General features: G+C 50.9%; 9 protein-coding genes across 9 annotated transcripts; 2 read left to right on the top strand and 7 right to left on the bottom strand.

Annotated features, from left to right (window-relative positions):
- Positions 1–1,873: 1,873 nt before the first annotated feature.
- Positions 1,874–2,342, top strand: APUU_30609A (uncharacterized protein; the record flags this gene model as incomplete). Its single annotated transcript, XM_041701722.1, has 2 exons — positions 1,874–2,016; positions 2,072–2,342. The coding sequence occupies 2 exons, from the start codon at positions 1,874–1,876 to the stop codon at positions 2,340–2,342; spliced, it is 414 nt and encodes a 137-aa protein (XP_041554578.1).
- A 1,262-nt stretch (positions 2,343–3,604) lies between these two features.
- On the bottom strand, positions 3,605–4,955 carry APUU_30608S (uncharacterized protein; the record flags this gene model as incomplete). The annotated part of the gene is made up of 4 exons (XM_041701721.1): positions 3,605–4,100; positions 4,190–4,578; positions 4,632–4,739; positions 4,791–4,955. The coding sequence occupies 4 exons, from the start codon at positions 4,953–4,955 to the stop codon at positions 3,605–3,607; spliced, it is 1,158 nt and encodes a 385-aa protein (XP_041554577.1).
- A 1,035-nt stretch (positions 4,956–5,990) lies between these two features.
- APUU_30607S (uncharacterized protein) lies at positions 5,991–7,052 on the bottom strand (the record flags this gene model as incomplete). The annotated part of the gene is made up of 4 exons (XM_041701720.1): positions 5,991–6,173; positions 6,230–6,339; positions 6,396–6,743; positions 6,791–7,052. 4 exons carry the CDS (start codon positions 7,050–7,052, stop codon positions 5,991–5,993), a joined length of 903 nt encoding a protein of 300 aa, XP_041554576.1.
- A 574-nt stretch (positions 7,053–7,626) lies between these two features.
- On the top strand, positions 7,627–8,346 carry APUU_30606A (class I SAM-dependent DNA methyltransferase; the record flags this gene model as incomplete). The annotated part of the gene is made up of 1 exon (XM_041701718.1): positions 7,627–8,346. The coding sequence occupies one exon, from the start codon at positions 7,627–7,629 to the stop codon at positions 8,344–8,346; it is 720 nt and encodes a 239-aa protein (XP_041554575.1).
- A 487-nt stretch (positions 8,347–8,833) lies between these two features.
- On the bottom strand, positions 8,834–11,018 carry DAL81 (putative C6 transcription factor (OTam); the record flags this gene model as incomplete). Its single annotated transcript, XM_041701717.1, has 2 exons — positions 8,834–10,526; positions 10,618–11,018. The coding sequence occupies 2 exons, from the start codon at positions 11,016–11,018 to the stop codon at positions 8,834–8,836; spliced, it is 2,094 nt and encodes a 697-aa protein (XP_041554574.1).
- Positions 11,019–13,428: 2,410 nt separating this feature from the next.
- Positions 13,429–14,077, bottom strand: RPB4 (DNA-directed RNA polymerase II subunit RPB4; the record flags this gene model as incomplete). The annotated part of the gene is made up of 3 exons (XM_041701716.1): positions 13,429–13,556; positions 13,641–13,768; positions 13,881–14,077. The coding sequence occupies 3 exons, from the start codon at positions 14,075–14,077 to the stop codon at positions 13,429–13,431; spliced, it is 453 nt and encodes a 150-aa protein (XP_041554573.1).
- A 368-nt stretch (positions 14,078–14,445) lies between these two features.
- On the bottom strand, positions 14,446–16,032 carry trm5 (tRNA (guanine) methyltransferase; the record flags this gene model as incomplete). The annotated part of the gene is made up of 4 exons (XM_041701715.1): positions 14,446–15,407; positions 15,461–15,538; positions 15,588–15,689; positions 15,738–16,032. The coding sequence occupies 4 exons, from the start codon at positions 16,030–16,032 to the stop codon at positions 14,446–14,448; spliced, it is 1,437 nt and encodes a 478-aa protein (XP_041554572.1).
- A 310-nt stretch (positions 16,033–16,342) lies between these two features.
- On the bottom strand, positions 16,343–17,486 carry APUU_30602S (uncharacterized protein; the record flags this gene model as incomplete). The annotated part of the gene is made up of 2 exons (XM_041701714.1): positions 16,343–17,181; positions 17,303–17,486. 2 exons carry the CDS (start codon positions 17,484–17,486, stop codon positions 16,343–16,345), a joined length of 1,023 nt encoding a protein of 340 aa, XP_041554571.1.
- A 619-nt stretch (positions 17,487–18,105) lies between these two features.
- On the bottom strand, positions 18,106–21,164 carry APUU_30601S (PX domain-containing protein; the record flags this gene model as incomplete). Its single annotated transcript, XM_041701713.1, has 7 exons — positions 18,106–18,339; positions 18,391–19,528; positions 19,584–19,680; positions 19,739–20,369; positions 20,420–20,728; positions 20,791–21,020; positions 21,074–21,164. 7 exons carry the CDS (start codon positions 21,162–21,164, stop codon positions 18,106–18,108), a joined length of 2,730 nt encoding a protein of 909 aa, XP_041554570.1.
- Between the last annotated feature and the right edge of the window lie 304 nt (positions 21,165–21,468).

The following is a 21,468-nucleotide window of genomic DNA, read 5'->3' as shown; positions in this document are numbered from 1 at the left end:
GCGAACCCAAATATATCATTTCTGCCAACAGCAGTGGTGCTCTGATTGGGTCAAGCGACCAAAGTGCAACGGGAAAAAAAGTACGTCCTTAGGATTCTTGGCTGGCAAGTCCTGTCACTACATCCTTGTGGCTGACATGACGTTCAGGCTAATGCAAGGAAAACAAATACATACAGAACAAAAAGGTCCAGCCGCTGGAGAAAGATCATCCAATTGGTGAACCGAAAGTCTCCATATCCTGGGACATTGGGCGCTTGATCCCCGTCCGTTTCTTTCTTGACAAGGATTGTTTCTTCTGTGCAATGACTTGAGAAAGTCGTATGGCCTACAATCTGGGAAGTTTATTTTTTATGGTGATCATCATCTCAACAAGAATACTTGAGCAATGAATCTTCATGGTTGTAACCCCGCGGTTCATACGCAGGCAAGATGTTGTCAAAATAGGTTTCGGAACTGGAACCCCGTCCATGGCACCGAGTTTGCGGCTATATTGGGAAAATCTGGGAAAATAAGTAGCTTAATCTAGACCTTCTGGACGACTATTGTTCCACATTCGCTGTATCGATGTCGATCGCCTAGCAGATGCTGATGGAGTTGTCTGGACGCATGAGGAACGGTCAAAATTGCCGGCTCGCTATCCCAGCTCGAGATGGGAAAGACAATCGCCACAATTTCCAAAAGTGAAATGCCATATTGGATATTCCCGGCCCTGGGCTACCGGATTCTCTTGGGTTGTCAACAGGAGCATCCCAGGCATCTCGGCATGTCAAGGCGCTACTTCGAGCTTGACTCGCAATTCAGTGGCCCACAACCTGATCGGGGATCGAGCACAGAGACAATGCAAGCTGTCTTGAGTCTCTTCTGGAGTGGCAACGTAGAAAACCAATGATCATGCACATCCACACGAAGCCGCGCTGACCCGCTCGATAGTCAGTTGCGTATGGAAACCATATCCACCAGTGGGAACTGTTCCTTGGAGAGTCTTAACGACATACCGCTTTGGCAAAGCTGGAGAAAGACGCAACATCCGTGCGTTGCTGACCGCTGATCACTGACATCTCGACCATGGTTCTCAAAGTCTACTGTCAGTGCCCTCAGGAACGGAGCTTATTTTTTACTTGAGCGAGAACCATCCTGGAAGATCCGCGATTTTACTTTGCTACACCCAGTCGCTTTCCTTTGAGGCCACGGTTGAGCTTCACAATTTTAGGCCAGTTTCTTCAGCTGCGCATCTTGAATCCAGCAATGGTGATTGGACTGCCTGCTGCTATTGATCGTCACAAGTAAGCCAGGAAGTGCCTTATCGGGCACCCGCATCAAGAAGGGCAGCATTTGGACAGAAACACACAGACCCTGGTCGCAGACGACACTGGCCTGTTAGTGCAGTGCGAGAACCCTAAATCCTCAAGTCGCGACTGGGAGGGAGGCGAAACTGCTCACATTTTGCGGGGAAACGGGGCTGCTTTTTGTATAATTTCTTTTTCGCATGATTGCCTATGATCATCCATCAAGTTTCAACGATGCCAGAACTTCAGCCGAATTGCTGGTGGGTGTGAGAGGATACCAGCTGCCAGGAAACCGTGCAGATGTGGCTTGTGGGCAGGGGTCCGAGCAACGACGAATCTACGTATGAATTTGACCTATCGCATAAGGCCAGGCGCCAACGTCTTGCGGTTTCCTGATACGCAAGCGACCCCCACACAAGAGACCCTCAGAGTTTTCATTTATGCCTGTTAGAGAATGTTTTGCTTTTGGGAAACCGATGAACCGTGGTTTGGCACCAGGATCGGACGATAACGACTCAACGAGTATAATCTCATTATCTCATTCATGAACAGCCCCGCAGAAACAGCCCGAACGCGGACAGAAATAGATGAATCGACCGGCGAATGACGCACACCTTAGGCTCCGTAGTTATCGTTTCAAGCTCAAACCCTTCCTGCGTGTATCTGGACACGATGAGATCGATTCGTTCCTTGACGAGGATGAACCAGGCTCAACCACAGGCAACGTGAGGTTTGCTTTGGTTCCAGCCGCTGCCATGATATGCACGCACGCTTACTTTCAGCAGAATATTCCTTGTCTCACAGCACACTATCAGGATCTTGCTTCCAAAGAGAGTTTGTACTTTGGCAATTGTCTATGTATCGGGTGCCAGACTCCATGGAACACCAAATAACCCCACTGATTTGCGCAACCCCCATTACGCTCTGGCGGCTTTTCCCTCCCGGGAGAGAGTCCACAGCTCGCGGATCATTCACAGACCTTCCGGCCATTTCTCCCCATGTGGCTTAATATACTTTAGCCTAGATCTCTGGGATAGGAAAGGCGTCAAACAATGAATGTCCCGCGGTGGTTCCGGGGGCCTGGTTTGGGATTGATACATACAAAGGCGAAAGCATGACCCACCCGGAAGATGGAGAGATTTGACGCCTGTCACTTCTCAACAAAACCTCAGCTCTCCACTCGCCGTAGCCGGGGGGTATTTTTGGCGGTGCATTCTGAACTGGGCTATCGGCGTACTCGATCAGGAACTGCGATCAGGAACCCCGATCGATCTTTGCGCCTCGTCCTTTGCCACAAAAGTATGTCCCTATGGTTACATCACAGAGCTAGAATAGGGCATCCCTGCGACTCGAGTGGCCACCCTGGATAAACGGCAAATGGCGAATTGATACGTCGCCGTCGGGAAGACGGATGGGAAACGCATTCGCATCTTGCGAGAGCTCCGCTGCAATATTGCTTGCGTTTGCCGTCGTATATTCCGGGGGCGGCAAATGAATAACGATTCATGTTGAAAGGGGCAACGACCCCATAGGGCTTGCACGTCACAACTGACGAAGCAGTCTCTACGTTTTACGCGTTGTCGCGTTCATGGCCGGGACAATGGAAGAGCTGCAGTGTCTTCTTCACGGTCAGTCATTTGGCCGGAAATATTTGCCACCTGGAAGTCCTGAAGCAAGGGGCCTTTGTTGCAGCGTCCGACCGAAAGGGATACCAATAGTTCGTCTTTAGTGCAGAGGTTCCTCGTACGCCGTACGGAGTAACTCAGGGTAGACGGGCTCGAGGAACCGCGGGTGACGGGAACATCGGTGCGGTATTTTGGTCTTGTCGAATGTCGAATGTCGAGACTCGAGGGTGACTGCTTCCAGGCACCCTACTCATACCCGTGCCTGAGGTTTTGGCTCGTCTCGAAAGTACACTCTATCTAGTTTGCAACCAGATAATCATGAGAAAAGGGATACGCTATAATTGAGTGGTGTACCACGTAATATGATGAGACGCTAGACCACTACACCAAAACACCTTGCAAGGCTGGTGGCTAGCCAGCTATCTCCAACATAATATGTCATGGTATTCTCAGCATCAGGATACTTGAAACCCTAGACCTAGGACTTTGGTAAGTTATACATATATATAATGTTAGGCTGTATTCATAGTAGTGTTGTATATATATTCTAATCATTCATGACATTACTTTAATGTTGGCATATAATGCAAATAGAAAGACGGCCTAATGCCGCTAGTGGTTTTTATGGTCGAACAGTATTTCGATATTTAAGTCATTAATATATGTATAACTAGATAAATACAACTTCAACATCTAAACTTCCCCCCTCGCAGCAAGACTGCCCCTCCCACCATCAACCCCGCTCATCTCTCCCCAAAGGCCCGGGTGCGCATAAGCCCCGACAGGATCTCGATCAGGATCAAGACCATGACCGTGCTCAGACCCAGGACCAGGACCAGGACCAGGACCAGGCCCCGCATAATCCGCCCATCTCCTCCCCTCACCCTCGCCACCAACCATCCCCATCCGCTCACACCCCGACGAGCGCTTCGACCCAGAGTTCGAGTTCTCATTTGAGTTCTCGTTCTCGTTCGACGCACTATTACTGCTGCTGCACTTCCACGAGTCGCGCCGGAACCGACCGCCGCACAGACGGCGCAGCGGACGCAGGGTCGGTAGGCAGGCGCACACGATGCCAGTCCCTTGCTCGACAGACGACCACGTTGACGAGGGGATTTGGGTGTATGTTGGGTCGCGGCGGTCGGCGGCGTCGAAGGAGACGATGCGGAGGAGGGAGACGATGCAGACGCTAATACAGTTAGCAGTAGATACTTTACATTCTACATCGAAATGGTGATGGTGGTGGTGGTGAGTAGGTAGGGTAAGGGTAAGGCGTACAAACTCCCCATCAAGAAAATGCCCGTAAGGAGGAACTTCTGGCGTCTACTCATGCGCATGCGCCACACCATAGGCAGGGGCAGGACAAGCATCAGAACGTCGAGGAGCATATTCGCCAGCCCGTTCCAGCGGAAGAAGGCGACCTCGTCGAAGCAGCCTCCTGGGGTATCAGGGTTGCGGAAGCGGTCCCATAGGTAGGAAGGGGGTTTGCAGCCGGCGATGGAGGCGATGACGCAGGCGACGAAGTAGCTGAGTATCAGGACCCAGGAGGTCCAGAGGGCGTAGCGGAAGGTCTTGACGATTCCGAAGATGCGCTGGTAGAGGAGGAGGAGCGAGGCTTTTGTTAGGACTGCGTTGGTGAAGTAGACTAGTTGGATGGCCATGAAGCTCTGCGGCTGTTAGTACGTACATATATAGATACATAGAGGGATGGGTGATATACCTTTTGATATCCGACTACATTCTCGACCGGGTTGTCTTCGCGGTGTTTTCCAAAGCCGTATACGAGGACTTGTGCCCAGCGCGTGGCTGCCATGCCCCAATTGACGATCTATCTTGTTAGCTCTGCCTTGCTCAAATAGTGGTGAGATGTGAGGTATACCAGTGAAGCTACAATGGCCCAGTCATCCCACCAGTAGCCAGCCTTCGCAATATGGCGCGACACGAAACGCAGCGCCACGGCGATAGTCGCAGGCACAACGGTGACGACAGTGCCGATCCAGATCCTGTAATCGATGTCGACGACCTTGTCTGCAGTCGAGGTCATACTCGGAGTCTAGTGTCGTCAACGATCACATATCGGCAATGCAGGTTGGAGTCGAAGTGCGAATTCAAAAGTCGACCGATCGCATCAAAGAAGCAGAGGCCAGATATAAGTATTGCGACAAATCCATCACGTCTCTCCGACCGAGAAAAAGACTCGGATCCGAATGAACAATGAAAGGCTGCGCAATGATCATTCCGTGGTTGGTTCTGGGGGCGGCGACTGCGGCCTCAGCCTTGGGAAACATGCAGGGTAACCTTAAAATTGCTGGCATTCCACGTCTCGAGCTCATGTGGACCCGCGGTATCTAAGCCCATTGGGAGCAATGACGGTGGTCTTTGGGGAGAGCGGTGCGCGAGGTGACATTCCCGCAGGACTGGAAGCGGACGAACTATGGTTCGCCTCATACACTGGCTCTGGCTCTGGCTCTGGCTCTGGCTCGGCGATTTCGACCGGGGTGCGCGACGGAACTTTCCATCCAGGAATGAGGGATGTTCTAGGATCCCTGGGGTGAGGTGGTGATCACTGTTGAGCATGCTTGTATAGAGTATAGAGTGATTGAATGTAGTCTAGCCCTAACTCGGCGGGAATCCCGACCATCGTGGCATCTCTCGCGGTCGGGTCCATCTAGCGTACTTTTAAGTCATTCATATCAAATTCATTCAGATAATTTAACGATCAAAATCCCAAGGAATGGAACAGCTTGCAAAGTGTGGTCTAGTATCCAAACCCAAGCTGGACATCTTATGATTCCAAATCACAACCAAGACAAAGGCCTGTCCAGCATGGAAGGTCAGCCGGAGAAGGCCGATTGACAGCGATTCCAAATCAGAACAGCGACCCGTTACAGCAATTAATAGTCATTCAACTAGGTCTAGAGCTGGTACCCCAAGCCCTCGAGCCAAATACCCTAAACGCCGGAGACACTCCGTATCGCCCGGCTGCTCGAGCCCGCAGTTGGTTCCATGGCACACTCGGCCGATCGTTCTCGGCTACCTATACCTCGCACCCTTTCATCAATTAGGTAGCAGAGTAACCCTAGTTTTCGTCGTCCATGGCCTCGTTCGTGATTGTGCACCCGGTGATCTGACTGACGCTGGGTCCTGGGATATTGCTGCTCCCAGTTGCCAGAAAGGCTGCCCGTCGCATGATCCGGCTCAGGTGGCTCACTATTTGAGTCCGGTTTTCGAGGGTGTCCCAGTCTATGCTAATCCAGGAGTACTGGCCGTTGTCAGCGAGGAATGCATATGCACAGTGAAAATAGACGGGGACTGTACCTCAGAGTTATTATCGATTGCAGCAAACACCCATTGATGTCCGTCCGTGCCGATCCCAAACACAGAACAGTTCAGTCTATCCGCATCCTTTCTCGCCCGATGGGTCATTGCTATATCATCATTGTCAGACATTCATCATAAGTTGAAGATACCGTAGAATAAATACCCATCGAAGGCAGCGCCATCCGCATAGCAGAAAACGCATTCCCCTCCCTCGCCGCCTCCACAACAACAAGACTAACATCCAGCTCCTGCGCACCCCCATGCCAGAGCATGTAATGGGTCGTGCAATTCAGAAACACCCTGGCGCCCTTGTACGTGACCAACCGGCGGGTGTTGCTTTTCTCGAACATCCAATATCCGGCATTGAGGTCCGCGACGATCGAGACGGTTCCGTCGTTTATCTCGGAGAGGCATTGCAGGATGCTGTTTAGTCGTGTGCGGATAAGGGGTTTCTTCCAGGGGGTCCGGGGGATCCAGCCGGTGCTGGGGTCGATGGTGTCTTGTTCAAAGGCTGTTAAAATTAGTTATTGTGGATGGAAGAATGATGGATATACGTACCTAGGAGACACTGGCTCACTGGCACCAACTCGCTGTCCCGTAACTCCCAGACCCCATTACCAGATGGGTTATGGCGGATCCCAAATGTGGCATCTAGGCAGCTGTGTTCGAAATTCAGGCTGTTCATGGGAAACGAATCCATGAGAGCTTGAAACTCGCGTCGTGTTCGGGCGTCGACGTGGTCGTTAACACGCTGGTTGAACCAGTTGGTTAGACGGCCTTGCCATCTGGCGCATTCTTTAGGGCTCCAGTTGGGGAACATTGTGAAGGAACTTAGAGCAGAAGCGTAGGTTAAAGGGAAGAATTTGGCCTGGTCAACGTATTTATAGGTCAGACTTCAGATAAGCTCTGGATAATAAACTCTAGACTGAATTTGCTAGTCAGAGTGATTTGTAGTGGTGGCATGGACATGCACCATGAAGACTCATAATGCACTAGACACCCATTCAAGAAAATGAGTCTACCAAGATCTATTTCTACTGAGAGACTCGATTCAATAGAACCCGAATATATGCTGGTGACAAGCAACTCACGATTTTACCCAGCTAGAAGCGTCACAGTTAAACGTTGAGCGACAAACTCAAACCCTCACTCTTATGACTGTTCTGGCATCCTGCATAGAGTACCCCAGATCTCCCAACTGTGAATTTTCCACACCTCAGGAATTGCATTAGGATGAGATACAAGTAGTAAGGGTGTATACAAATAATCGGGTCCAGCCGGAGTGGAACAGGGACTCCAAGTAACTTCCCCGCATCCAAATCTCCAACAGTCGGCACTCCCCAACAACCATCTATCCAACTACACCTATTCAACTCAATCAATCAATACTTACCATGTCAAAACCCGCCCCCGCCCCCGTCGACCTCTACCTCCAACGCGCATTCGCCCTGGGCTCCTCGGCCTCCGCCCAAGACCTCTACAACGAATGGGCCGCGGGGTACGACAAGGACCTCAACAGTGCAAGCTACGCGTCTCCGCGACGGTGCGTCGAGGTTGTTCTCAGAGCACTCTCATCAACGCCATCATCATCATCTCTTCTATCCTCGGGTTCAAACGACAAGAATAGCACTAGTAACTCGTTCAAAACGTTAAGGATCCTTGACGCAGGGTGCGGAACGGGTCTTGTCGGGGAATGTTTCGCGCGGTCACCCCTCGGTGAAATCAGTGATATTGACGGGGTCGATCTCAGCACTGGGATGCTGGATGTTGCGAGGGCGAAGGGCGTGTATCGGGATCTTGAGACGGCGGATTTGAATGTCCGCAATGGGATCAAACGGGAGGACGCGGAGTATGATGTTGTTGTTTGTGTGGGGACGTTGACGAAGGGGCATGTTGGGCCGGCGGTTTTCAAGGAGTTTGTGAGGCTTGTGAAGGGGGGTGGTGAGGGATTGGTGGTTGCGACGGTGCATGGGGGTGTTTGGGAGGATGGGGGGTATAGGGCTGAGGTGGAGAGGCTGGAGAAGGATGGGGAGGTGAGGGCGGATGTTGAGGAGTTTGGGATTGTTGAGGGGGAGAGCAGCAGTGGGAAGATGGTTGTTTTGAGGAGATGTTAGTTTGTTTGTATACTTATCTGTAGTCTTTGTAGTGGTGATTTCTTTCTGGGGAATCCCTGCTAGTGCTTGCACCATATCTGCTTAATTGTCACAATACGGAGTACTATCTCAACAGTACTGAATTAGGGCTAAAGAGCCATATCTATGACTTTTGGTGGATGTGGTGGAAGTCATAGTTATAAGTACGATTGAGTCAAGTACAACGGATCATTTATGAATTTGGATTATATTCATAATACAGTAATTGAGACTATATTGTTATGTATAATCTATCCCATCCAATCTATATACCATCGTGAATATGTACAGGTGTCAAATCGAAGTATTCGTCCATCCATCCAGGGAAGTCGTTCATCAGTAATAGCGATCATCCAGATCGTAAGAGGTATCAATATGAGTTTGGCTTTAACAAAATAAACCGTATGTAATCGGCAGCCAGATCGAAAGAAAGGTCATTAACGCGTGAGAGTAAGTAATAGTCATGAGATTATATCGCCATAGCACCATCGTGCATGCTATCTTCACTAATCGAGGTAGCAGGCGAGGCTAGTCCGGAAAACCCGGCGCCTTGCTGAGGGTCTAGGTCTAGCATAGACTCCTCGTGCATGGTCCGCTTCTGCGTGACAGGCTTGGACGAGGAAGTCATCAACTCGTTGATGCCTGGTTTCGTGGGAACGTGGTGGTCGAGATCCGTTGCGTTGTCGAGGCTTTCGAGCGCGAACTCTAGGAACTCGGCGTCTTTCTTGCTCACGCTCAGTGTCCACCGGTACTCGCACAGACGGAGGCGGTAGAATTCGGCCTCCTCTTTGGTGGGTGCCGTTACACGAAGTAGGACGCCAAAAGACCCGATCAGTGCAAAGTGCGTTCGAGATGCGGCCGGCCAGAAAGACCGTAGGTGAGGCGGTCGAAGCCGGTTTACAAAGTCCATCGCAGAGATGAGTCGAGTCTTGGCGGCAGAGCGGCAGATATGAGAGAGATATGCGTCGGTGGCATTGGGAGAAAGTGATCGCACAATACAGCGATGAAGGGTGATTTCGGTTGCAAAGTAGGAAAGGTGTAGTGCCCCGTTTCGGGCGTTTTCTTCGGTGATCGTTTCGAAGATGTCGGTAGCTGAATCCAATTTCAGTGGTGCAGGGAGGTGCGCAAACCAGTCTTTGAGACGGATCTGAGCGGGTTTGGCGCGTTCCAAGATCAGCCGCGTTCGGTTGTCCCCCGCAGCTTTGAATTCTTCGATCGATTGAAGAGTGTAAAATCGGTCAAGGATATCGGAAAGAATCGTGGTAAGAGCTACCAGGTGACAGAAGAAAAGCGGACCATGGCCCACAGGCGCGTCTTCAGGTTGGGATGAGGTCGAGGCGAATGCATCGGTGAAGTCATCTTCCACAAGATCCTGGACCGTCCAGTTTGAGGAAACAACATGTGAGGGTCGTCCGTGCACCATCGCTGACCACTTATCCTGCATGTAAAGCGCCCATGCCAGACGTTTCCTGAGTCCCTTCTCCCAGGTCTCCATTCGCCAATCGGAACAATCCTGGTGAAGACCGAGCTCGAATCCGGCAGTCACCAACTGCGCATTCAGAGGTGCAGTTGCAAGCGTCGACCTCTGCATAAGCAATAGACCGGCCTGAATTGTCGATAATGATGCGTATGGCAGCGATTCGGTGAGAAGCTTCAAAGCAGTGGCTTCAAGGCGAGCTGCATCAGGCCGCCGTGCGGACTGTGACGCAGGACCAATATCGGCAAATTTCAGAGCCAGAACATAGACGGCAGAGAGTAGGAGCGGAGACATGCCGTTTCTGGTCTTGTATGACTGGCGAAAGACATCTTCCAATAGGATTGGGAAGGTTGGGTGGATGCGCTCGAAGAACTGCTCTACCAGGGTAGACCCATAAGGAGCAACCAGGCTCTCAATAGAATCCAACGTGGCAGTCGGGTTGTCTGCTTGAGACATCGTGTTTACAACTCGCATAAAAGTGCCGTCGTCGCCAAGTTTCCTCACGCGGGAAGCGGCCACGAAGCTCTCGTCGTTCTGGTCTACCGGCAGATGTGCCAGAAGGGCGGGCTCCAGTTCAGTAGTGAGGCCAATGTGCTGAGTCGTCTGGTGCCAGTAGGCAGTGTTGAGACGCCGGTGTTCGGTCAAAGACGAATGGGTGCTGTCAGGTTTAGAAACGGTCGATGGCCTGCTGGCAAGCAAAAATTAGCGTCTCGACTCTGATAATGCATATCCGAGATCGGCTGCTGAAGCGCAACAAGGGACTGCGTTGGAATTACCTTTTGGGAGATTCTGCATCACCGAGGACAATTTCCTCGAGTTTACGCTTTTTTGAAGGGTGGTCCGCGGTATTTGGGCGACTGGCCGTGGGGGCGGGAGATGACAAGGTGAAGGTGCAGTCCTGGCGATGAAAGTCGCACGAGTAGCACTTGTTGACCATTTCGTTCATTGCACACCGACTCTTTCTGCGTAGACAGGCGTCACAACTGGGTCCATCTCTGATTTGCGCAGAGAGACGAGGAAGAGTGCCAATAGGGGCGGGTGGTGAGGGGGACAGTTGTGGTTGTAGCGGCTGTTGCTGGTTATTCTGCACCAGTGGACGAAGAAGATGACGGTCTGAAGGAGAGGATTGCTGGAGACCAGCCGTCGAGGACGACTGGATAGTGATAACAGCAGCCATTCAGGAGGGGCGATAGAAGTAGATAGAGTAAGAGAAAAAAAAGAGAGAGGGCTGGCACAGATAGGGCGAAGACGATCGTCTTCCAAAGCTAGACAGGAGATTGATAGGACGGAATCAACGCGATTCCGTCACGTAACGAAGTCGATTAACTGGGTCCCCGGGAATCCGCCAGACAAACCCCAGGAGGGTTTACTGGGGTTGGAGATTGGGAGACCGTGAGACGATGGGCGAGATTCGGAAGACAGCCGGGGATGCAAGAAGCACAGTCCACCAGGCAATCGAGAACAATCCAGGGCCGGCAGGAATCGGGGCAGCAGCCAATAGGTTGGGAAGAGAGCAGGAGATCTATCGTCTGCTCGATAGATACTATCAAGACGAAGCCGGCCACGTCGAAGCCGGAAGGAGCTTATCAGAAGCGATGGACGAGCGAGTGAGGAGAATGATATTGATAATGATAATCACCGACGTAATGGAATGGTAGGTATCTCCAGGCGGAGATGGAGGGAGAGGAACAGGAAAGGGACGGAGATCTATCAGAGCGGAATCGGAGGCTCTGGCGATAGGTATGTATCAGGTTCAGTTACAAAAGTTATCGCCTCGAGCTCGAGCTACAGAGAAAGGCCGGGTATCTTAAGATTTTGAGACTCGTTCCTGTTCCTCCCCGACCCCAAAAGCTGGATGATATAATAGTCGCCGCGGTCGTCACTGTCCTGAAAGCAGGTGAAGTGAGGTTGATTTCCTCACGTAACAGAAAGCACTCGTTTGGCCTTGTTGACGGTTCCTGCTTCTGCGCCCTCAAAGGCCAGAGATAAGCCCCTTCCGCCTGATTGGGCCGTCGATTCGCCCGCTGCCGAAACGGGCTTGGTATTACGTACTGGTTTTCCCAGTCGGCCGTTTCGTTACCTAACGCTGAAGTAAACCCTGATGCGGCAGCGCTGCGCTTCTGGGCTTGCATGATCACTTGCCACTGTGAATTTCCCCCCTCAGTTTGTCCTCTTGTTATTCGCAAAAGTCGCGGAGATAGGGGAGTCGAGGAACCCTGCATGACCTCACTCCAGCTCGCTGGTTTGGAACTTGATTTCAATCTGGAACCACCCGACTGGGCAGCCCGTCGCCCGACCCATTACCTAATCCCCTTCCCAGCCAATCAGCATTCGCGATAACACCATCAGCGGCCCAATCACAGAGCTCCCGATTTGTGAATCGGGACTAGTGCCAAACCGGCAACGGGGATCGGCCCTACAGTATTGCGGCGTTTCCCCACACTTCAGAGCTCCAGTTCCCAGCTATAACTTGACTGGCTCGGGGCTTGGGCATCACTCCGATGCTGACCTTGACCTGCAAGCTCCCTGGTTCGATGGAGGCGACGCGTGCAGAGTTCCCATTACTAATTTAAACATGGGTTAGGAACGTAGGAGAAACTCGGAATCCCGTCTCTGGGGAAAATTTACGCTTCTTGCATGTGGCCCCCGCCCGCCGGAGTATCGAGCTCCGTTTCTGAAAAGGTGTCGCATTGTCGAATGTCTTGGCAACTGGCCTTAATTACCTTTATTTGGAGATACTCTGTTCTGTTGACCCGAGATATCGCGTTACACAGGAAGATAATTATAGTATATTTTGAAGATAACAGTCGAACTGTAGTGTGCAGGGACATGTAAGATGACCAACAAGCAAACACCAGGCAATATCGGGCATCGCGGTATGCACAGGCAATAATAACAGGTGATAATGGTGCTCTGCTTTCCGCCACACTGCGAGACTAATCAATCTAGCCTGTCCTTTTCCTGCGGGATTCATACCTGACATGCCTTGGGGAAGTTTCGGCTGAACTACTCAGATGAAAGTCAAGACCTTGGCCGGTAAAAGATTCCTCTCTTCACCCCTTACTGAGAATGTTGCTGTTAATCCCGTATCCTATTCAATAATTGGTGGAATTATGTCATGGCCAATGTGAATGGACAAAGCATGTATGACTCAACGGGCGATATCGGAATTAGGGCTACAGGTCCAATTTGGACTTCCGGAAGCTACCGACAACATCCATATTCGCAGTGTACTCATAAATTGGACACCATTCACATGCGAAGGACATTTACCGGACTATTGATTATGACTAAATGTAGTGGTTTGTCCCTCAACGTCCTATGATATCAAGTACCAAACGTCGATATCGAACACCCTTACATGATCTTGCCTTTTACGAAACATCAACCTTGTTACCATGCCTGCTCATAGGCCATGAATTTATGGGCAGCGATTGGATAAACCCATGATGGCTCGACGTGCGTGTCAGCATGACATTCGCCTCTAGACGCATAACTCCTAACTCCATGCTACTATACACAAATGCACAGCCCTGATAGCAAAGCAACCCAGGGCAACCATTGAAGAAACAGAGAAAAGAAGGCAATTAGTCCGTGAAATTTCTCAGCTTCGTCAACTCATCCAACAGCTCCTGCAACTCGCCATCGGAGATCTTGTTCTGCAGACTGGGGATAAGCGACTTTGCCTCTTCCGCATTATCGCAGCATAAACTTCCTGTTACTTGTTAATGTTTGAAACAACAATGCATCAGAGTCTGAACCCCTAAGCCTGAGGATGATAGATAATGGAGAATCATACCAAGCTGCGACCTCTCAAACATCTCCAGCTCTGTATGCGAATTTAACAGCCGCTCAACAGCCTTAATGTTCTCCTCTTCCTTGAACCGGGCAAACTGCTCAAGGTACGCCAATGTCTTAGCGAGGTTCCTACATGCCGCAAGAAATACATTAGTTATCGATTAATTATCGCCCAGCACATCACAGCGCAGCTTCGTTCAAGTCCCACGTAAGATAGCGGGGCAGGGCCACTGCTACTCACTCCGGCTCTTCGTATTTCTTTCCGCCCCTCCGCTTGTTCTCAAGCACCTTGTTGATGACAAGACGCGCTTCCGAAAGCGATAACGTATGCGTATTCTGGTCCGCGCCGAGCTTGAGTGTTGAGGCTGCTTCGAGCTCGCCTTGGGGAAGGGCGCGTTGGCGGTGTGTAGCCGGGGGAAGGGTGACGCCGCTCATCATGTATGTATTATTTTCGTGGTATATAAATATTTAATTGAGCGACAGGGGTTAGGGGCGCTGATGCGACTGTGTTCAGAGCAAAGGCGTGTCAATGAGCTGATCTTGAAGTCGTATCTGATGCGGACGCGGGAAAACTCTCCAGGTACAAAGCCAGGAAGTCCGCGGCCGAATAGGGCGGTCGGCCCAACACCGCTTTTACTAAGGCACCAAGGCACCAAGCCCTGTCGTGAGAATGTGTCTACCCAAGATACAAATCAGATTATTACCATGTTCAAGCGGTTTATATTCTATATGGAGAAGAGTTTTCCCAAACGCCGTATGCTATGCAAGCCCCAAAACTAATGCCCAACCCAGAAACTCGCCATTCCTCACTTCTTCCTGAACGCAACATCGCGAGGAAGTCGGAAACTAGCACAGAACATCTGCTTGTTAGGGCTAACCAGTCTCACGTTGTAGATGGAAAGCTCTAGTTCTGTATTTCCAGACCCCCCGACCCGATCCTCCGTGCTGATGGGGTAGTCTAGTCTCTCGGACATGCGCTTGCAGATGTCGATGTGGTCGTCAATTTCGTTTTCAGAGTGACCCGAGAAACAGTATACATGAACCATCGGGAGGGCCCTTTCGGTGTGCGGTGCAAACAGGTCCTCGTGGCCTTCATAGACGCCGATGAACGCATCCAGGAACTCGAGCGCGTTTCCAGGGAGGTTCATCACGTAGTGGTCGAAAACATTTGGGCGGTTGAACACTTCCGGCGGGGGTGCAGGTGCTTGCTCTTCCTTTGAGGCGTTCCTCGATCGTTTCACCTTCGGTTGTATAGACACTGTAACGGGCTCCTCTTCCAGGAGGGCTTTCGCGGACCACTGGATGAACTTCCTTCCGTCTTGGTTATGCGGAGTGACAAATCTCTGCACCTTGTTCCTTTTCACAGCATCCTGCATCACCTCGTACCCATGCGGGTTGAGGTCATTGGCCCAAACGAAAATCTTCTTCCTACCCGCGGGAACCGCGAATGGTCCAACACCGGCCATGACGTCGCAGACTATTTCGCCGGGCTGGAATTTGTCTACGAGTCTGCGGTGCTCGGTATCCAGACGACTGTTCCAGTATACTCGAGAGTAGTCGAAGTGGAACTCGCAGTCTTGCTCGTGCTGAATAACGTTCATGTTGCGCTCACCCTCTAGGTGCTCGTAGGGGAATGTCCGGAACTCGCTTTGCGAGCCTACATCCTCGGTCTTCCTGATCACGGTGCGGATAGTAGGGTTCTTGTCGAGGATGATCTGGGCAATAAGGTGCTTCCATGGCAGGTACTGGTCGCGGAGGTTCAAGTGGGCTAAACGGTCAGACCCGCGGCACATACGTACGAGAGCATTGCGTTTGACTTACCGACGTGTCCAACCTGCGTGAAGCCCTGCGGTACCTCATCAAGCATATCCTCTGGGAGGATCGCAGCAATAATATCGGCTGAGCAAGTCAGTTATCGTTGTACTAAATATACCAGTATAGAACCCACAATAATTCCAATAATCATAATCCAGCGTCAAGTCATAAGGCCCCAGCCCAACAGCCCCACTATCGACCAACTCATTAACAGTCGGCGACCACGTCGCGATGTCTGTAACTTGTCAACCACAATTCGTAGCACACTTAGGCCCAGACATACCATTGTGTTTAATCTCCTCTTTAAGCAGCAAGCACTTCCTCACAATATCATCCTTCTTGATTTCCTTGACGCTATTCAAACGCGGCAGTGCGAATTGATCCCGGCTCTTAATCAGCTTATCCCGCACCTTTGAGATATCCGAATTCTTGAATACAGTCGCAGCAGAAAGCGGTATCGTCTTTCTGAAGAATGATCGGTCCAGAGCCCGCATTGCGCGGTTCACGGGGGGTCGAAACATCTCGGGGAGTTCGCTGCGGAGCGGACTGTAGCTGTCGCTTTCGATAGTAGGGTCCATGGAAGACGTTTATGTCAGTGACTGGAGAAATTTTATTCGGCAGTATAACGCGCTTGTTTCATTCGATTTGGTGTTTGTGTAGTGCTTGTGGAATTGTCACTGGAGATTTTGTCATTGCTGGACTTTTATTTTTCGCCGATCTTATCGGGCCCATCACGTGCGCGCTATCTATAAAACCGCTTCGATGAACACTTTCTTTTATACATGCCATGTCACTGGATTGAAAGCCATCTGAAACTAACTAAATATATTCTCGAAGAACAGCAGAAGAATCAAAACCAACGCTAACTTAACAGGGTATCAAACCAGATTAATCACCTCCTCTTACCGTCCGATCTAACTCCCGTTGCGATTCCAGCATTGAGATCCTCTCATTCAACCTCTCAATCTGCTCATCCTTATTCTTCAATGCCTTCCACGAGATATCTCGTCCACGGAGGATCCCCTTTGCCTTCAACTCATGCCGATTCAACAACTCCTTCAACTCGGCCCTTGCCGCCACGGGAACATCAACTCCATGCCCCTCTAATATTTTGGAAACCTGCACAGCTAGATCCGACGGCGTTGCAAGGGGCGACTCCCCAACCCCGGAAATAACATTCTTATATCTGGCCGGCGTAGGCGTGAGGAACGGCGTTCCTTGTCCAAGACCACCCGGTGTAATGGGCGCCCCTTTCCCTCTTTCCTCCGCACCGTCATCATCAAACGACCGCTTTCTCTTCCCCGGACTCATAACAGCTTCCGTACGTGGCGTTTTCCGCGCTGGGAGTCCAAACTCCGGTTGCCGCAGCGGCTGGCTACTCTCAAGCACCCTCTCCATCTCGTTGTCCATTGAATCATCCCACTCGAACTCATCGGTGTCTTCGGTCATCATGCGCGCTTTCGCATTTGCGCTTCCACTTCCGCTCGTCGATGTCCTGCGCGCCCGCGACTCGCCGTACCTATCTTGCTGACCGGTCTGCGGTGTTAGAAGGCCTGAGCTCTGTTGCGCGGATGCGGTCTTCGACGAGGCGGTTTGAGGAGTTGTAGACGGTGATGGGGCCTCGGTGCGGGAGTTCGAGAGCAGGGTGAACTTTTCGCGGGTTTCGGCGTCGTTAGCCCATAGGAAGAATTTGCAGCGCTGCTGGTGGTCTTTCTGACAGGTGTAGACTGATTCAGGGAAGCATTAGTTAGCTATTGTAAGTATGTTCATGACATGTCTCCAAAGGTGCCGTCCACTTTTCTGGACCACCGCGAAGCAGGAAATCATCAAAGAAAAAGAGAGTAATACACCATCGCCCATGATTAACACCATGATTCCTCGTCTGCAGCTTCACCGCCGGTGGCCGCTCCGGACAATTGCATCGCCATACGCCGTCTAGTAAAAGACCCCGAGTGGGCACAGCGGTGCGAGGGGACTTGGGTGTTTCCCCGCCACCTCCGACTCCACGACGGCGTTTATATGGAGTTATCATGATATCTCATTTGAGACATTGATGAAAGAATACATTTCTGGTTGGGGATAAATGAGATAGAGAAGTGAACCTACGACGGATGGATTGAATGATGCGCGTGGTGGTCGCTATGGAAACTGGGGTGTCATTCGGGAGCCGGGACGCCACGCACAAGGAAGATTGGGTCGGAAGCTCCACAGATGCGACTGGGGCTTTTAGTGTGTAGTTTATTTGCAGGATGGATTCTTTAATTTGAAGTAATCGTGAGTGATGATTAAATGAAATTTAAAGAATTTAAGTTTATTGTCTTAGAAGTGATGTCGAGTCTTACTATCTATTTTTCACTCTATATTTTCACTATATCCTCACTAAGACTCGTGATGTAAAGGCGAAGAGCTGAATATCCTTGGACTAGTAACCATATTTGCATGTGAGATCTTTACGACTTCATTACCTGACGTAATAGAGCCCAGCAGAATCAGGTCTTAGTTAATATCTATAAAATACAACACCAATATTCTACTCTAACCATGCAATGTAAGTATTGTATCAAACCGAGACAACACAATATGCATCTTCAATATGGGGACGGACAAATGTGATGGGTATCGTAACGAACGGAATAACGGCCTCGATTGGTTTAATCCGCAAGTACCTGGCGCAGCAGAATGCTGAACGAGTCGGACAACTTGAGGATCTCTTGAATATCGGGCTTGATGGGCTCGCCGGCTGTACGGCGCAGTTGAACCTGTTGCCGGGAGCGGCGCTTCCGTTCCACAGCGATCGGGTCTACCTCTTCGGCCTCGTCTTCGGCCTCAAGTTCATCGGAGGCGTCGGAGCCTTCGTCGGAGATAGCGAGTGCTTCGAGGTCGCCCTGTCCAGGGTTAGTCTGAGTGTGCTTTGAATTGAGCCATTAATAACATACCTCGTCCAATCCAAAGTCGCTTCCCTTGAACTTGGTTTGGAAGGGGGAAGACGCTGTTCCTTCGGCGGCCATCTTCTGCCGAGTCTTGTTGAGGTGCCATTGCTTCCGGTCCTCGTGCCACTTGATCAGCTTATCTATTTCTTCGCGAGCAAGATTCGGGTTGATCAGGCCAACGTCCTTGCCTCCGCTAAACAAAGCGTTCATATCGAGCTTGCCACCACCTGGGCCGTTGCGAAGGAAGTCAAGGATGTTTTCAATCCAGGCCATCAATGATCCAAAAAGCCCGTTGTCGTGAAGATGCACTTCGTGGATGAATTTGTAAAGACTGGCTTGGTGTCGTTCACAGAGATCAATAAATGCCTGAACCGTTTGGTTGGGATCGGCAGAGATATCCTGTCTTTGACACTTCTCAATCACAGCAATAGCGTCGTCAGCAAACTTGGCGAAATCCGTAATGCTGTTGTAGACGTTCGCCGATTTATAAACACGAACTAGTGGCTCGTAGAAGATGGTGAAAAGGTCGCGGAAAAGCTGCAGCGTCACTGGCTCTTCTATGATGTTCAGCATCTTGGCCTTGTCTGCCTGCCTTGTGTAGAGTTTGAGTAATTGCTTCACATTGGCGAACCAGTCTGCGCCCTCCCGCATTTCCTCGTCCACATTTTCCACGGCGTGATTCCAGGCAACATATGAATTGAAGACTTTGCCAACCTGGTCCGTCGTGAGTTCGAGTGGAATCAATTCTGATCGAAGAATAGCGACAGCAACGTCTACATCGTCTTCAGTAGCTTCGAGGCGAATCTCGTTCTTGACATCTTCGTCGGCCTCAGTAAATGCTTTCAGCCTCTGGGCCACGACAGGGTCATCAACTTTAGCAGCCATAGCATCAATCGAACGTTGGAATCCCTTGATGCCATCGTTCAAGGTCATGGAGAATATCCGCTGCAAAAGAGATCGAGAACCGAAAGGCTGAGCGAGGAAGAGATCCAAAACCCCTGTCATTACAGCAGCGGGGTTGGCAATTCGAATCACATTCTTCAACAAAGTATACGGCACCAAGGAATGAATCCGTTTCGCCTGCGCGAAAAGCTCTGCTGAATTGTCTTCGGCCAGGAAAAGGTGGTACAAAGTAGCGGCGACCCTAGTTGGGTTAGTAGGAGCTAAGAAAAAACATGAAGAAACCGGCTGTCACATACTCAATACGTAGCCATTCGGCAAACTTCTGATACTGGGGACTTAGATCTTCGACAGTTGGCTTCTCTTTGATCTCGGCAAACAGCTTGGTCAACCCATCTGAAATCGACATTGTTAGCGTAATTATACCCCATGATCTGCATTCTCGCAAACTCACTGCTCTCAACGATATCTCGCCGGAACTTCTCCATATAGACGTCCAGCTCTGCGGCACGTTGCCGTGCAATCTCGTAGAAGCGCTTTTGCTCTTCTATTCTAATAGCATCTACTTCTTTTCGTTTTCCCATGTCAAGCGTCTCCTCTTGACCAGGGACAAATGGATCTGCCGTCAAGAACTCTTCCAATGCCTTTGACTCGGCTAACCGTTTATTTTGCAAGACTGTACGGAGGTACGCGCGGAGTGAAATTCTTTGCTCCTCCCGGAACAGCACCGTCTCCGTGGGACGCTCTGCAGAAGATCTGGGTGACTTTCTCACAGAACTCCGTGACCTTGATCGGCCGCGTTGAACAATGTCTGATGGAGCTAGGGTTCGGGAGGACCGTGCCTCTTCTACGAGGCCTGTATCCTGGGTTGAGACAGAGGAAACAGAAGACTCATCATCTTCCGCAGCCGCGCCACCCCACCAAAAGCTTGAAGTTGTTGATGACTTGTTCTTTCGCGGGAGAGGCGGTAGCGCCTTGCCAGGAACTTCGGTATGCAGCCTCTTCTGAAGCTTAGCAAAGTCACCAAACCGCCGAGCGACGAAAATATCTGGCTTTCCGCCCCGCTTCACACGAATGATAAATTCCTGGCGGGAGTTAGTCTGGCGTAGTATGAACTAAACATTTTTTGACATACCGCATGTTGATGGTGTCGGACTGTGCGTCGTACGGATGTGACTCTCACAGCAGCGACGTTGATATCCCACCCATTGATCGCGTTTCCCTCGGGCATATTTACGAGTAGCCCCTTCTCATTGGCTCCACGATCGACGACCTCCATCTCGGAAAATTGGATACGCTCTTCATATCCAGATGCAGTAGGTATTCCAGATACCATCATAAGCTCCACGAGTTTCTCGCATTTCCGGGCCAACTTTCTCCGCTTTGTCTCTTCCAGACGGTCTTCCGATGACGATACATTTTTGTTCGCAAAGGATTCAAGGAACTGCGCTTCTTGTTAGTTCCGCCTTTTACCAAGGTCGGGCCGCTAATTCTCGGTATACGTACCACCTGCAACTTGTCCTGCCAAAATTCCTTCTCCCGCGCCTGGTCTAGAAAGGGGAAATCCCGAACATGGTGGACGAAGATAAATCGGAGTATAGGAAGTTCGGAATCTATGGGCGCGACTTCTCCGAATTCCGATCTGAAGGGTGCACCGAAACGACGAAGGGCGGTTGGAGAGTTTAGTTCGGAGATTTCGTGCTGAACCTGCTGGGCGATGAGTTCGCGCTTAAGGTCTGTTGCAGTCAGTAGATGCCCATTACAACAACAGGTGGGTCTGGAGACTGACAGTGTTCTTGCTTTCCAGTGAGGATTTGTTGGTGACCAAGGTCGCCATCTGGGCGAGGGGCAGCTGAGTCCACCCCGTTGCTCGTTTGCATGGTGCGCAATTGATCGATCAGACAAGTGTCGAGAAAAGAGAGGCCCCCGACGACGGCGGGGCTGGGTATTTTATATAAGTAAGCCGGCTGAAGCGTAAATCCAAATACCGATATAAATCCGTGATGAAAGAAGCAAGCCGCAGCGTGATTGAGGCTAAGCACACGGATCGGTCGCGACTGGTTCAGCCCGAAGGATGGGAATCCGTCTGCCTATTTAGCGTGGGCCGGGGCGATGACGTCTATTCTCGGGCAGCTCCCGGCTGTTTCAGGTGCTGACTATCAAAGGTTTGCGGTTTTCAATATG

This window comes from Aspergillus puulaauensis, chromosome 3 (assembly GCF_016861865.1).
Source record: "Aspergillus puulaauensis MK2 DNA, chromosome 3, nearly complete sequence".
NCBI classification, from domain to species: Eukaryota; Fungi; Ascomycota; class Eurotiomycetes; order Eurotiales; family Aspergillaceae; genus Aspergillus; species Aspergillus puulaauensis.
This window is presented reverse-complemented; position numbering and strand designations above follow the sequence as displayed.